This window comes from Lactuca serriola, chromosome 4, assembly GCF_051521515.1.
Source record: "Lactuca serriola cultivar US96UC23 chromosome 4, Lser_US96UC23_V15, whole genome shotgun sequence".
Lineage (NCBI taxonomy): Eukaryota > Viridiplantae > Streptophyta > Magnoliopsida > Asterales > Asteraceae > Lactuca > Lactuca serriola.
This window is the reverse complement of record NC_136411.1, coordinates 84,929,639-84,941,295: the sequence shown is the minus strand read 5'-3', so window position 1 is coordinate 84,941,295 and position 11,657 is coordinate 84,929,639. Positions and strand designations below refer to the sequence as shown.

The 11,657-nt window shown below is 42.7% G+C and overlaps 1 protein-coding gene across 1 annotated transcript; it reads left to right on the top strand.

Moving 5' to 3' along the window:
• Positions 1 to 2,387: 2,387 nt before the first annotated feature.
• LOC145102051 (epoxide hydrolase 3-like) lies at positions 2,388 to 4,118 on the top strand. Its single transcript, XM_079039383.1, has 4 exons — positions 2,388 to 2,690; positions 3,083 to 3,250; positions 3,358 to 3,593; positions 3,682 to 4,118. Exons 1-4 carry the CDS (start codon positions 2,403 to 2,405, stop codon positions 3,929 to 3,931), a joined length of 942 nt encoding a protein of 313 aa, XP_078895509.1. The 5' UTR covers positions 2,388 to 2,402; the 3' UTR covers positions 3,932 to 4,118.
• Positions 4,119 to 11,657: the final 7,539 nt, after the last annotated feature.

Sequence of the window (11,657 nt, the reverse complement as noted above, 5' to 3'; positions counted from 1 at the left end):
TAAAAAAAGAAAATTAATACCTAAAACTTTGTGTTAAAAATATACACTAGTTAGCGTTTCCTAAACGGAGTTGGTATTGGAAATTAATTATAAGCACTGTATTCTTACCTAGTGATGGGATAAGACTTAAAAATGGATGCTTGCTTCAATTAAGTTGGATATTAGGTATCATCTTATTAAGGGTACGTGAATGATGGAAAAAGAGAGTAGAAACTCTATTTGAGGACATTGATGATCGATGGAGTTTGTCCAACGTACAAAAGTACTTTATATGTACCAAATATTTTTCAAAGCTCTGCATCTCAAGTGCTACTTTTGCCGAGGTATTATTATGTGTTGGGGTACGAGTCCTGCTCGTATCAGGGTATTATAATGTGTGAGAAGTACTATGATGTACAAAGTCCTTTTTAACACTATTATGTGTCGGAGTACGGGAGCGTACTGGAGTACTTTATTAGTATTTCCTCATACTTTTTCTTTTGATGAGCTTTGTGTGTCAACGTTTCCTTTCACGAAGTAATTGGGGGAACTTCGTAGACTACAAAATAGAGTGTGTTATTAATAGACCACTACTAGGTATGTCTGATGTTATTTTTCCAGATAGGGTGAGTCTGGGGTATAATACCCAAGGGTGTCAATCCACTATTAGGCATAGTTATCTAGATAATCACCCCTAACTTAGCTGTCTTGTGGTCTTTTTACAAACGGATGTTCATGGTGAAACTTATTTCATTCCCCTCATTTGATGTCTTTATTGAACCTCGTTTGCTGTCAGGAAATTTCTGAAGCAGCATCATCGGTTTGTTGTTCATATTGATCCTTTAGGCTAGATCTCGTAAGATCATTGTATAGGATTGGTCCCTTGGGATCGATGGGATAGGATAGATTGTTTTATAGATATGATATATATATATATATATATATATATATATATATATATATATGCGTGTGTGTGTGTGCATGTGTGTGTATGTGTATGTGTGTGTGTTAATGATAATAGTTGGTTTTTGCAGGTTTGAGATATACATTATTATCACATAGTGGGATTGAAAACCTTATGTGTCATACCAGGTTTCCCAACCTGACTTACTCAATTTACATGCATGACAGGTAGTAGTGTAAGACTACTGAAGGCTTAAGTAAGATACGGAGAGAAGACATGTAGTAAAGTTCATGACCGTTAGGTCTTTACGTTATAACATATGTTGTGTATGAGTTATGACATCCCTAGAGTTTTATTATTTTGAGACAATATTTTGTACTCAAATTGTTTTAATGTACTGGGAATTTCTGCGAAAAAAAATATTACGATTTTTAAAGCGTAAATAAATTTTTTTCCGGTTCTGAAAATTGGGAATGTCACATCTATGATTCCTTCCGATTTCTACAGGGATTGATTCGACAAAGTTGTTCTGACGGGAGCTCTAAACAGTCACCACGCTTTGAACAGTCGCCAAGATTTGACGGGAGCTCATCGTGAGGTTTTTGAAGTTTTCGATCTCATCTGGGATCGTCAATTTCGACCTCATCTGGGAGCTCTAGATAGTCACCACGCTTCGAGTTTAGGTTTTTTAGATGATAGATAGAGAAGGGTGTGTGGGTTGACGGGGTTCACAGAGAAAAAAGAGAGGTTTTTGCAGTTTCCGATCTCGTCTAGGATTTCTTCGGTGAGGTCGTCTGGTGGTTTTGGGTTATGGTGGGTAATTGGAGGTGGTTAGCAGTGGTTTTAGGTGGGAATGGTGGAGGTAAGGGTGGTGATTGGTGGCTGATTTGGGAGGTGTTGGCAGTGGTTTTAGTTGAGAATCGAGTTTGATTGGAGAAGATGACCGAAAAATTCATATTTGGTCGGAAACAACACAAGAAATTGGCAAAACTCACTGTTACCGATCATACTGGTATAATGTACATCTTTCAACAAGTTCAAGGTTAATAAAAAACGAAAAACAATTTAGTAACCAAATGTGACAAGAAGTTAGAATACCTTACATTCTCAAGTCATTATTACCAAAATATAATTATAATTTATATAGAATTGAAACCAAAAAATATAACTACAAAAGGCATTGCAATTATGAGAAGAAATTTCTAAAAAACAGATATTAATAGATACTTTTATTATTATTATAGTTGAAAAATAAATTAATTTGAAATTTTAAAACTTTAAGAATATATAATAAAAAAATATTTATTACTTTGATAATAATTTCTATTAGGCTAAATAATCATATAATTATTTAATCATCAACAACTAAACACTAAAGCACAAACAAACAAACACTAAATCGTTAACTATATTCTATTTTTACAGATTAAAAGATTCTAATTATCTCATAATTAGCCTATATAATCGCAGCATTTCAATTCAATTTAACAAAACAAAACTTTCCCTCTTGCGCTAAAAAATGGACCAAATAGAGCACAAGTTCGTTGAAGTGAACGGGATCAAGCTTCACGTAGCTGAGATCGGAAAAGAGTCTTCGCCGGCAGTGGTTTTCTTGCATGGCTTCCCGGAGATATGGTACACCTGGCGCCACCAGATGATTGGCGTTGCCAATGCTGGTTTCAGAGCCATTGCACCTGATTTCAGAGGTTACGGGCTATCAGATCACGGCGTTGAACCGGAGAAAACTTCCTTTTCCGACATGCTTTACGATACCCTCGCGATTCTCGATTCTCTCAACGTTAACAAGGTGATACATCAACTACTCCCTCTCGTAATTCGTAATTGACTTTTTAACTGGCAAATCAATCCTAATTTTGAGTGTTAATCGCTAGTGTAGTACGCTGTTTTTGCACTTTCTTCGATTTCATAATCGAGTAAAACATCTGTCATCTCATACTAAACTTTAATAATCATCATTTTTCTTTGAAATCCAATGAACTAGCATAATGATCATCTCAGTTTTGGTTGATCCAGTTAAAGTTAAACCAAGTGATATGACTGATATGAATGATTGTGATTTTGAGTGAGCATTTGGGAAAAATTATTGAGTTCATCTGATGTCTTCAATTAAAGAACATGAAACCTAACAAAATCCATAAATATTTTGTTGCCGAATTTTGATCTTATTCTACCTAATAGGTGTTCGTAATCGGCAAAGATTTTGGAGCGTTTGTGGCTTACGCATTTGCGCTTCTACGTGGTGAAAGGGTTTTAGGAGTCGTAACCCTTGGTGTGCCATTTATCCCCCCAGGTCCTCTCGTTAGTCATGAATCCCTTCCCGAGGGTTTCTACATCTCAAGATTTCGGGTACGTCGTTCTCATCCCAACTTAATTTCATCAATTCATCACCATTTTCGGATTCTCCATTGAAGAAATGTTCTTGACTCATACGTTTTGAATGGTACTACTTACAGAATCCTGGAAGAGCCGAAGCTGATTTCAGCCGTTTTGATACTAAAACAGTGGTGAAAAACATCTACATATTATTCTCTGCAAGTGAAATCCCAATAGCCAGTGAAAACCAGGAGATCATGGATCTTGTGGAGCCAGATACGCCTTTGCCCTCCTGGTTCACGGAGGAGGATCTTGTGGCGTATGGCAATTTATATGAAAAATCTGGATTTCAAACTGCTCTCAAAGTTCCCTACAGGTAAACTCATTTCAGATCCCAATTATTGACCACTTGAATACTGCATAATAGATGGGCCTAATTAACCCTCACTTTAAATCTTGTATAGATCGTTACTAGACGAAAGGTATGAGTTTAACATAGAGGATCCAAAAGTAGAAGGTCGAGCATTACTGATTATGGGAGAAAAGGATTATTTATTCAAATTTCCTGGTGTTGAAGATGTAATACATGGGGATGAGATGAAAAAATACGTACCTAATTTAGAGGTTACATACGTGCCCAATGGGTCACATTTCGTTCAGGAGCAATTCCCTAATCAGGTGAATCAGTTGATCTTGGCTTTCCTTGGCCAATGAAATTCCTAATAACCTCTTATTCTTCTCTAGTGTGGTGTGCCGATTACTTTTTTTAATTTCTTTATCCCACAAAGTTTTTGGTTGGCGAGTGTTTGTTTAGCTATTAGTGATATAATGATGTTGTTTTGTTTAATAAAATTAAGGTTTGTAATTTCCATTAATTCGTATTTATATTTAGATTTTGGTTTTTTTTTTTGTTATCTTTCTTTAAGTTTGAAAAAACATTGGCCTCCGGTGTGTGCACCCTCGAATCTTGTTTACATGTTTATGTTGGTACATTACTTTTTTTTAATATCTTCTTATATATCTATGTTAGGCGAATGCTTGCTGGTTGTGTAAAAATATAGTTATATAGTTTTTTAACGACAAACACACACAAATACATTCTATAATCTTACGCCCGATTCTACAAATTGTGATTTACTATTTATACATGAAAATCAATGTTAGTAGCAAAGCAAACATATAGTTAACCAATTTGTTTTATTAAACTTTAGTTAGCAATTTAAACAATCTTAGACATTCGGCCCAAATTAAAAGGATTAACTCACCCTAGTCTTATACTTTTCCAGAATATGTCTCTTCATTCTAAAAATTAATCTATAACCGACACTACATGTGTTCATGCCTACAATGGCACAATTAAAGGAGCAGTGGTGGAGGCAGCACCAAGGCTAGCCGATGCTCAACCACCCCCCAATCCCCGTCTGTTTTCTTTTTAACTTTTAATAAGCCGACTAAAATTGAATGATTGAATCTTCTAGAGGTAAAGGCGTAAAGCCCTTAAGAGATTTTATTTTGTATGTCAAAATGTAAAATTTAAAGAATTAATCCTTTTGTATAGTCTAGTTATCAGAATTAGTCCTTTCATATCACTCAATTTTACTTTTTAGGTTTTTTTTATAACTCGTAAATATCTAGTACATACACTGTCATTGCGACGATATAAATACATAATTCACACACACACACACACACACACACACACATATATATATATATATATATATATATATATATATATTTCATATTTCATTTGTCTCAATTCTCACAGAATGTTTTGCATTGCAGGCTGGTGAGAGTTGCTGATGAGAAGGGTGCTAATATCATCCTTATTCAAGTATGATTATTCGATGAAATTCATAATACAATATGATTTCCTGATTGTTTCTTTATTAACTTATTTTAGCAATTGTGTCCATGGTTGATTTTGTTAAACTATTAGAGAGCTATTAGTTTTTGTCAAGCACAAAGGGGTAATTAACTTCAGCAACCAAAACCTTACATTGATCATTCACTCAATGGAGAAAAAAGGAGAATATATGTCTAGATAACACTGTTATATGCTGGAGGTTTGATACATACCCCTGCACAGGCAATCACAGTTACTTTGGTGACATTTTTTTTTAAAGAACTAGATCATATCAATACTAAAAAACTTAATTTCACATAACTAACGTACCATTATCTGCTTTCCACATATTTGCTTTTGTTTTAGTTAGTTGTAGGGGTTTATAATACGAAAAGGTACCACATATGAAACATCCCAAAAATAGGACCCGAAAATTTCATTTTTAATATAACAAAATCATAAAACTGAGTATCATATAATAAAACCATACGTTGCGTATCTCAAACCATACGAAAATACTGTGAGAAAATCTGTTTCATAACTGTATCAAAACATATCTAAGAAACTGAATCACTCCCAGAACAAAAACTGAAGCTGTGGTGTGTGCGATGCCATCATCCCGAGCTCTTCCCTTTACTTGCAGAAGTACCTGAAACCAAAACTGAAACCGTAAGCACGAAGCTTAGTGAGCTCCCCTAAACTACCACATACCACACAATAACAAATAAAGTACATACTGGGCCTTGCCCACTGCATCGGACCGAAGTCCAGAACTAGCTGCATCGGACCAAAGTCCAGAACTGACTGCATCGGACTGAAGTCCGGAACTAACTGCATCAGACCGAAGTCCGGAACTGACTAGGACCTTGTCCCCTACATCGGACCGGAGTCCGGAACTAGCTGCATCGGACCGAAATCCGGAACTGTCTGAACATAGCATAACATAAACACGTATTTGCTAACATAACACATATACTGCATCGGACTGAAGTCCGGAACACATAACACAAAACATGCTTGAATCACAAAGACATCAAGCACTCTAACTACTGCATCGGACTGAAATCTGGAACTACTGCTAACTAAACGGGCCGACATTGTGGCCGTAGACCCGTTCCTACTGGAAGGAAACTCACCTCGTGAACTGGCTGCTGAGTGTATGGCTCTGGAAGCTATCTGCTGCTGCTCCGGTATCTCCCCGGCTACAATTCCATAAACACACTCAATCAAATACTAATCACTGTATTGGGGTAAAATGACTCTTTTACCCCTGGTCAAAGTCAACTCTCTCGGTCAAAGTCAACCTACAGTTGACCTGACTCGCCGAGTTGGGTCGCCAACTCGCTGAGTCCTTATTTCACTTCTCAACCCTGCTCGCTGCTACTCGTCGAGTATGGCATCGACTCGACGAGTTTCCTTTCGATTCTGGAACTCAGGCTATCTGCATCCGACTCGCCGAGTTGTATGAACAACTCGACAAGTTGTTCTTGAGCTAAGAAGATTGCCTTGGACTCGCCGAGTTGTATGAACAACTCGTCGAGTCCCTCCATTACTGAGTCCGACCTCCAACTCACTGAGTCCACTCTACTACTCACTGATCCCCACTCGGCATCACTCAAAAGGGGAAAATCGGGGACTCGGCGCTCGACTCGCCGAGTCGTTCTTCCGACTCGCCGAGTCGTTCTTCCGACTCGCCGATTCGTATGCATGCAGCTACTCTAAACTCGATTCTGCTTGAATCCAGCACATAAAACTTATAGATCTGGGCTCCCTTAGCTCGATTAACACGTAAAGATTCTATCTTTACGTGCCCATATGCACCCATGAAGATTAAAAGGCTCAAAAAGCACAATAAAGGCTAGATCTAGGGTTCTCAAGCAAGGAAACTTCGAAAAGGCACTAGATCAGGGCTCTAACATTCCTAAATGAACAGATCTAAGGATATCTCAACCTAACAAGGCATCCATACATTTATAAAGCTTGGAAAATACATTAAACTAGCCTTAGAGGTGTTCTAATGGAGGTTTTAAGCACAAAACAGGGTAATTCTGAGACATACCTCAATGAACTCTGACTTTGGCCTTGGATCTTTGCTTTACTCTTCCTCTTTTTGGTCCTTTCTTCTTTTTCTTCTTCAATCCTTCAAGAATCCACACAAAAACACTTAGATCATACAAGGAATGGTTTAGGGTTTCTCACAGGCTCTCTGAGGGTGAAGGAGGCGAGTTTGGGCACATAACATTGCTTAAATAGTGAGCAAACCCGGGATTTAGGGTTTCTTCCTGGCAGGCGGACTCGCCGAGTCCCGAATATGGACTCGCCGAGTCGCCGACTTACACGTGCTCGAAATCCCATCCCTACTCGATGAGTCGGGCTATAGACTCGCCGAGTCCCTCTTGAAAACTTCTAAATAAATACCATGGAAGCAACATACCAAAGACGGGTCGTTACAATTCTCCCCCACTTGACTCAGACTTCGTCCTCGAAGTCTGCTACGGCTGAATCTGCAAATAACTCCAGGTAGTGCTCTCTCATCTCCTCCTTAGCCTCCCACGTCCACTCAGACCCCTTCCGGTGTTGCCACTGCACCTTCACTAACTGAATTACCTTTTTCCTCAAGGTCTTTGTCTTCCGGTCCAGAATCGCGACCGGCCTCTCAATATAATTCAGGCTGCTATCAACCTGAATATCTTCTAAGGGAACAACTGCTGACTCATCCACCAAACACTTCCTCAACTGAGACACATGGAAAGTGTTGTGGATCTGGCTAAGCTCTGCTGGAAGATCTAACCGATAAGCAACCCGACCCACTCGGGCCAAAACCCTGAAAGGACCAATGAACCTGGGGCCTAGCTTGCCCCTCTTCCGAAACCTGATGACACCCTTCCAAGGTGAGACCTTCAGAAGGACCATATCGCCCACCCGGAACTCCAAGTCTGAACCCCTCCTGTCGGCGTAGCTCTTCTGCCGACTCTACGCAGTCTGCAGTCTACTACGAACCTGCTGAATCAACTCGGTCATCTTGAGCACCACCTCTATGCTCCCAATGACCTGCTGACCGACCTCGCCCCAACAAATCGGGGTCCTGCACTTCCTCCCATAAAGCATCTCAAAGGGAGGTCGATCAATGCTCGCATGATAATTGTTGTTATACGAAAATTCCGCTAACGGAAGATACGTATCCCAACTGCCACCGAAGTCTAGGACAAATGCCCGGAGCATGTCCTCGAGAGTCTGAATCGTCCTCTCGCTCTGCCCGTCCGTCTGAGGGTGGAAAGCGGTGCTGAAATGGAGACGAGTACCCATCTCGTCGTGAAACCGCTTCCAAAATCTGGATGTAAAACGGACGTCTCGGTCTGACACCACCGATACCGGCACTCCATGTCGTGCCACTACCTCCCGCACATAGATATCGGCTAACTTTTCCGCCGATATGGTCTCCTGGATCGGTATGAAATGAGCACTCTTCGTCAACCGATCCACTATTATCCAAATCGAATCTACCCCACGTGCGGTCCTGGGAAGCTTGGTGATAAAATCCATGGTGATGTCCTCCCATTTCCACACGGGAATGTCTAACGGATGCATCTTGCCGTGAGGCCTCTCGTGTTCTGCCTCGACCTTCCTACAGGTCAGGCAGCTCTCTACATACCAGGCGACATCTCGCTTCATGTAGGGCCACCAGTAATCGGGTCGAAGATCTCTATACATCTTCGTCACCCCTGGGTGGATAGAAAATCGAGACTTATGAGCCTCGTCCATCAACACCTGCCGTACTCCGCCCCAGTACGGTACCCACACTCTCCCATGAAGGGTCAAAAACCCCCGACTATCATAATCAAACGAAGCTACTCGGCCCACTATCCTCTCACACTTTTGTCTCTCCTCCTTGAGGCCCTCAACCTGAGCCTCCCTGATCCGTTCCAACAACGGAGTAATCACTGTCATCCTCAGACATAAGTCTCTGATAGGGGCTGCTGTCACCTTGCGGCTTAGAGCATCGGCCACTACATTGGCCTTCCCTGGATGGTAAAGGATTTCACAATCGTAATCCTTCAGCACATCCAACCATCTCCTCTGTCTCATGTTTAGATTCGACTGATCCATAAGGTACCTCAAACTCTTGTGATCCGTGTAGATGGTACAACGGACCCCATAAAGGTAATGTCTCCAAATCTTGAGGGCAAACACAACCGCCCCCAGCTCTAAATCATGGGTAGGATAGTTAGCCTCGTGAGGCTTCAACTGTCTCGAGGCGTAAGCTATCACATGGCCTCGCTGCATCAATACTGCTCCCATACCTGTGATTGAGGCATCACAGTAGACTACAAAATCCTCTACTCCCTCTGGCAGGGTAAGGATCGGAGCCTCGCACAACCTCCGCCTGAGGGTCTCAAATGTTGCCTGCTGCTCAGGCCCCCAACAAAACACCACCGACTTCTTGGTCAGTCGGGTGAGCGGCACTGCTATCTTGGAAAAATCCTGAATGAATCTCCGGTAATACCCTGCCAACCCTAGGAAGCTCCGAATCTCGGATGGAGACTTCGGGACCTCCCACCGCATCACGGCCTCTATCTTGGCCGGATCTACTAAAATACCCTTCTGGTTGACGAGGTGACCAAGGAACTGCACCTCGCGCAACCAGAACTCGCACTTGGAGAACTTTGCGAAAAGTCTCTCCCTCCTCAAAACTTCTAGCACCTCCCTCAGGTGCTCCTCGTGCTGCTCCTGCGTCTTGGAATACACCAAGATATCATCTATGAATACTATCACAGACCGGTCTAGCATCGGCCTGCACACACGATTCATGAGGTCCATGAACGCGGCTGGAGCGTTGGTGAGCCCAAATGGCATCACCACAAACTCATAATGACCATACCTGGTCCTGAAAGCAGTCTTCTGCACATCCTCATCTCTGACTCGCATCTGATGATACCCGGAACGTAAATCAATCTTGGAAAACCAAGACGCTCCTTGAAGCTGGTCAAACAAATCATCTATCCTCGGGAGCAGGTAACGGTTCTTCACCGTTACCTTATTCAACTCCCGGTAATCTATACACATACGGTGCGACCCGTCCTTTTTCTTCACAAACAAAATCGGAGCTCCCCAAGGCGAACTACTCGGTCTGATGAAACCTTTGTCTAGCAGCTCCTGCAACTGCGTAGACAACTCCTGCATCTCAGGGGGAGCTAACCGATATGGTGCCTTAATTATCGGCGCCGCACCCGGAATCAGATCAATCCCAAACTCGACCTGTCTCTCTGGAGGTATTCCAGGCAAATCCTCTGGGAATACATCAGGGTAGTCTCGCACTACCGGAACATCATCTACTGCCACCTTACCCTTCTCCCGGGCATCCAAAACATAAGCTATATATCCGGCGCAACCCTGCTGAAAATAGCACCGCGCTCTCGCGGCTGAACAAAGAGTTGGTCCGCGTTGTGGCCTCTCGCCCTGAATCACTAACTCTCCCCCACTGAGAGTGCGAACCCTCACTAGCTACAGCTCACAATCAATCACGGCCCCATTGGGACTCAACCAATCCATGCCTACTATAACCTTATTCCCTCGCAGGGGAATAGGGACCAAGTCCACCGAAAACTGCTCGTTGAACAACTGAAGAGAACATCCTCTGTGCACTTTGGCGACCCTCACGGTCCTGTCATCTGCTATCTCAACCTCTAGTGGACAATCCAGCTCCCCTGGAGCTCTACTAAATCTCTTGCTAAGCACTAGCGATACAAACGATCGGGTAGCCCCCGAATCAAATAATATTGTAGCAGAAATGTCGTTCACAGAGAACGACCCCGTGACCACAACAAAAGTTGCTCGTGCCTCCTCTGCTGTCATTTGAAAAGCTCTACTCTTCGCCACTGGCGCCTCGGCTCGGCCCTGCCGGCCATCTGTAATCCTCAAAGTAGCAGGGGCAGGTGCAGCCACCTTCCCTGCTGCAGCTAAACTCGGACACTGGGACTTTTTATGTCCCCTCTGATTGCACTGAAAGCGAATCAGATCTGATGCTGCAATGGCGGTAGCAGGGGCCATACAATCCCTGCTCAAATGCCCAGTCCGACCGCACTTGTAGCAGCCGGAACTCCCTGCCTTGCACACCCCATCGTGCAATCTCCCACACTTGCCACATCGACCGTGGCTCTGCTGACTCATGGATCTGTGATCTGAAACCTTGGGCTTTTTGCCCGAACTACCTGTACCCGAAACCGCCTCCGTTTTCCTCTTCTTCTCCATCTCAAGGTCAATCTCCCTCTCCCGAGCCCTAGCAATCATGTCATCCAGCGTTTTACAGCTGGAGCGGCTCACAAACTGGCGGATATCGCTCCGCAACATCTCATGATAACGAGCCTTCTTCATTTCCTCATCGGTTGCATACTGAGGAACGAGTAGAGCCCTCTCCCTGAACTTGGCGGTGATCTCCGCCACGGTCTCTGTAGTCTGGGTGAGGTCCTGAAACTCTCTGGCTAACTGTTGCACCTCAATAACCAGTGCAAACTCCGCCCTGAACCTGGTAGAGAAATCAGCCCAGGTCATGGCACCTAGTGCTACATCATCTCCAATGGTGTGTCCGACCTCTTC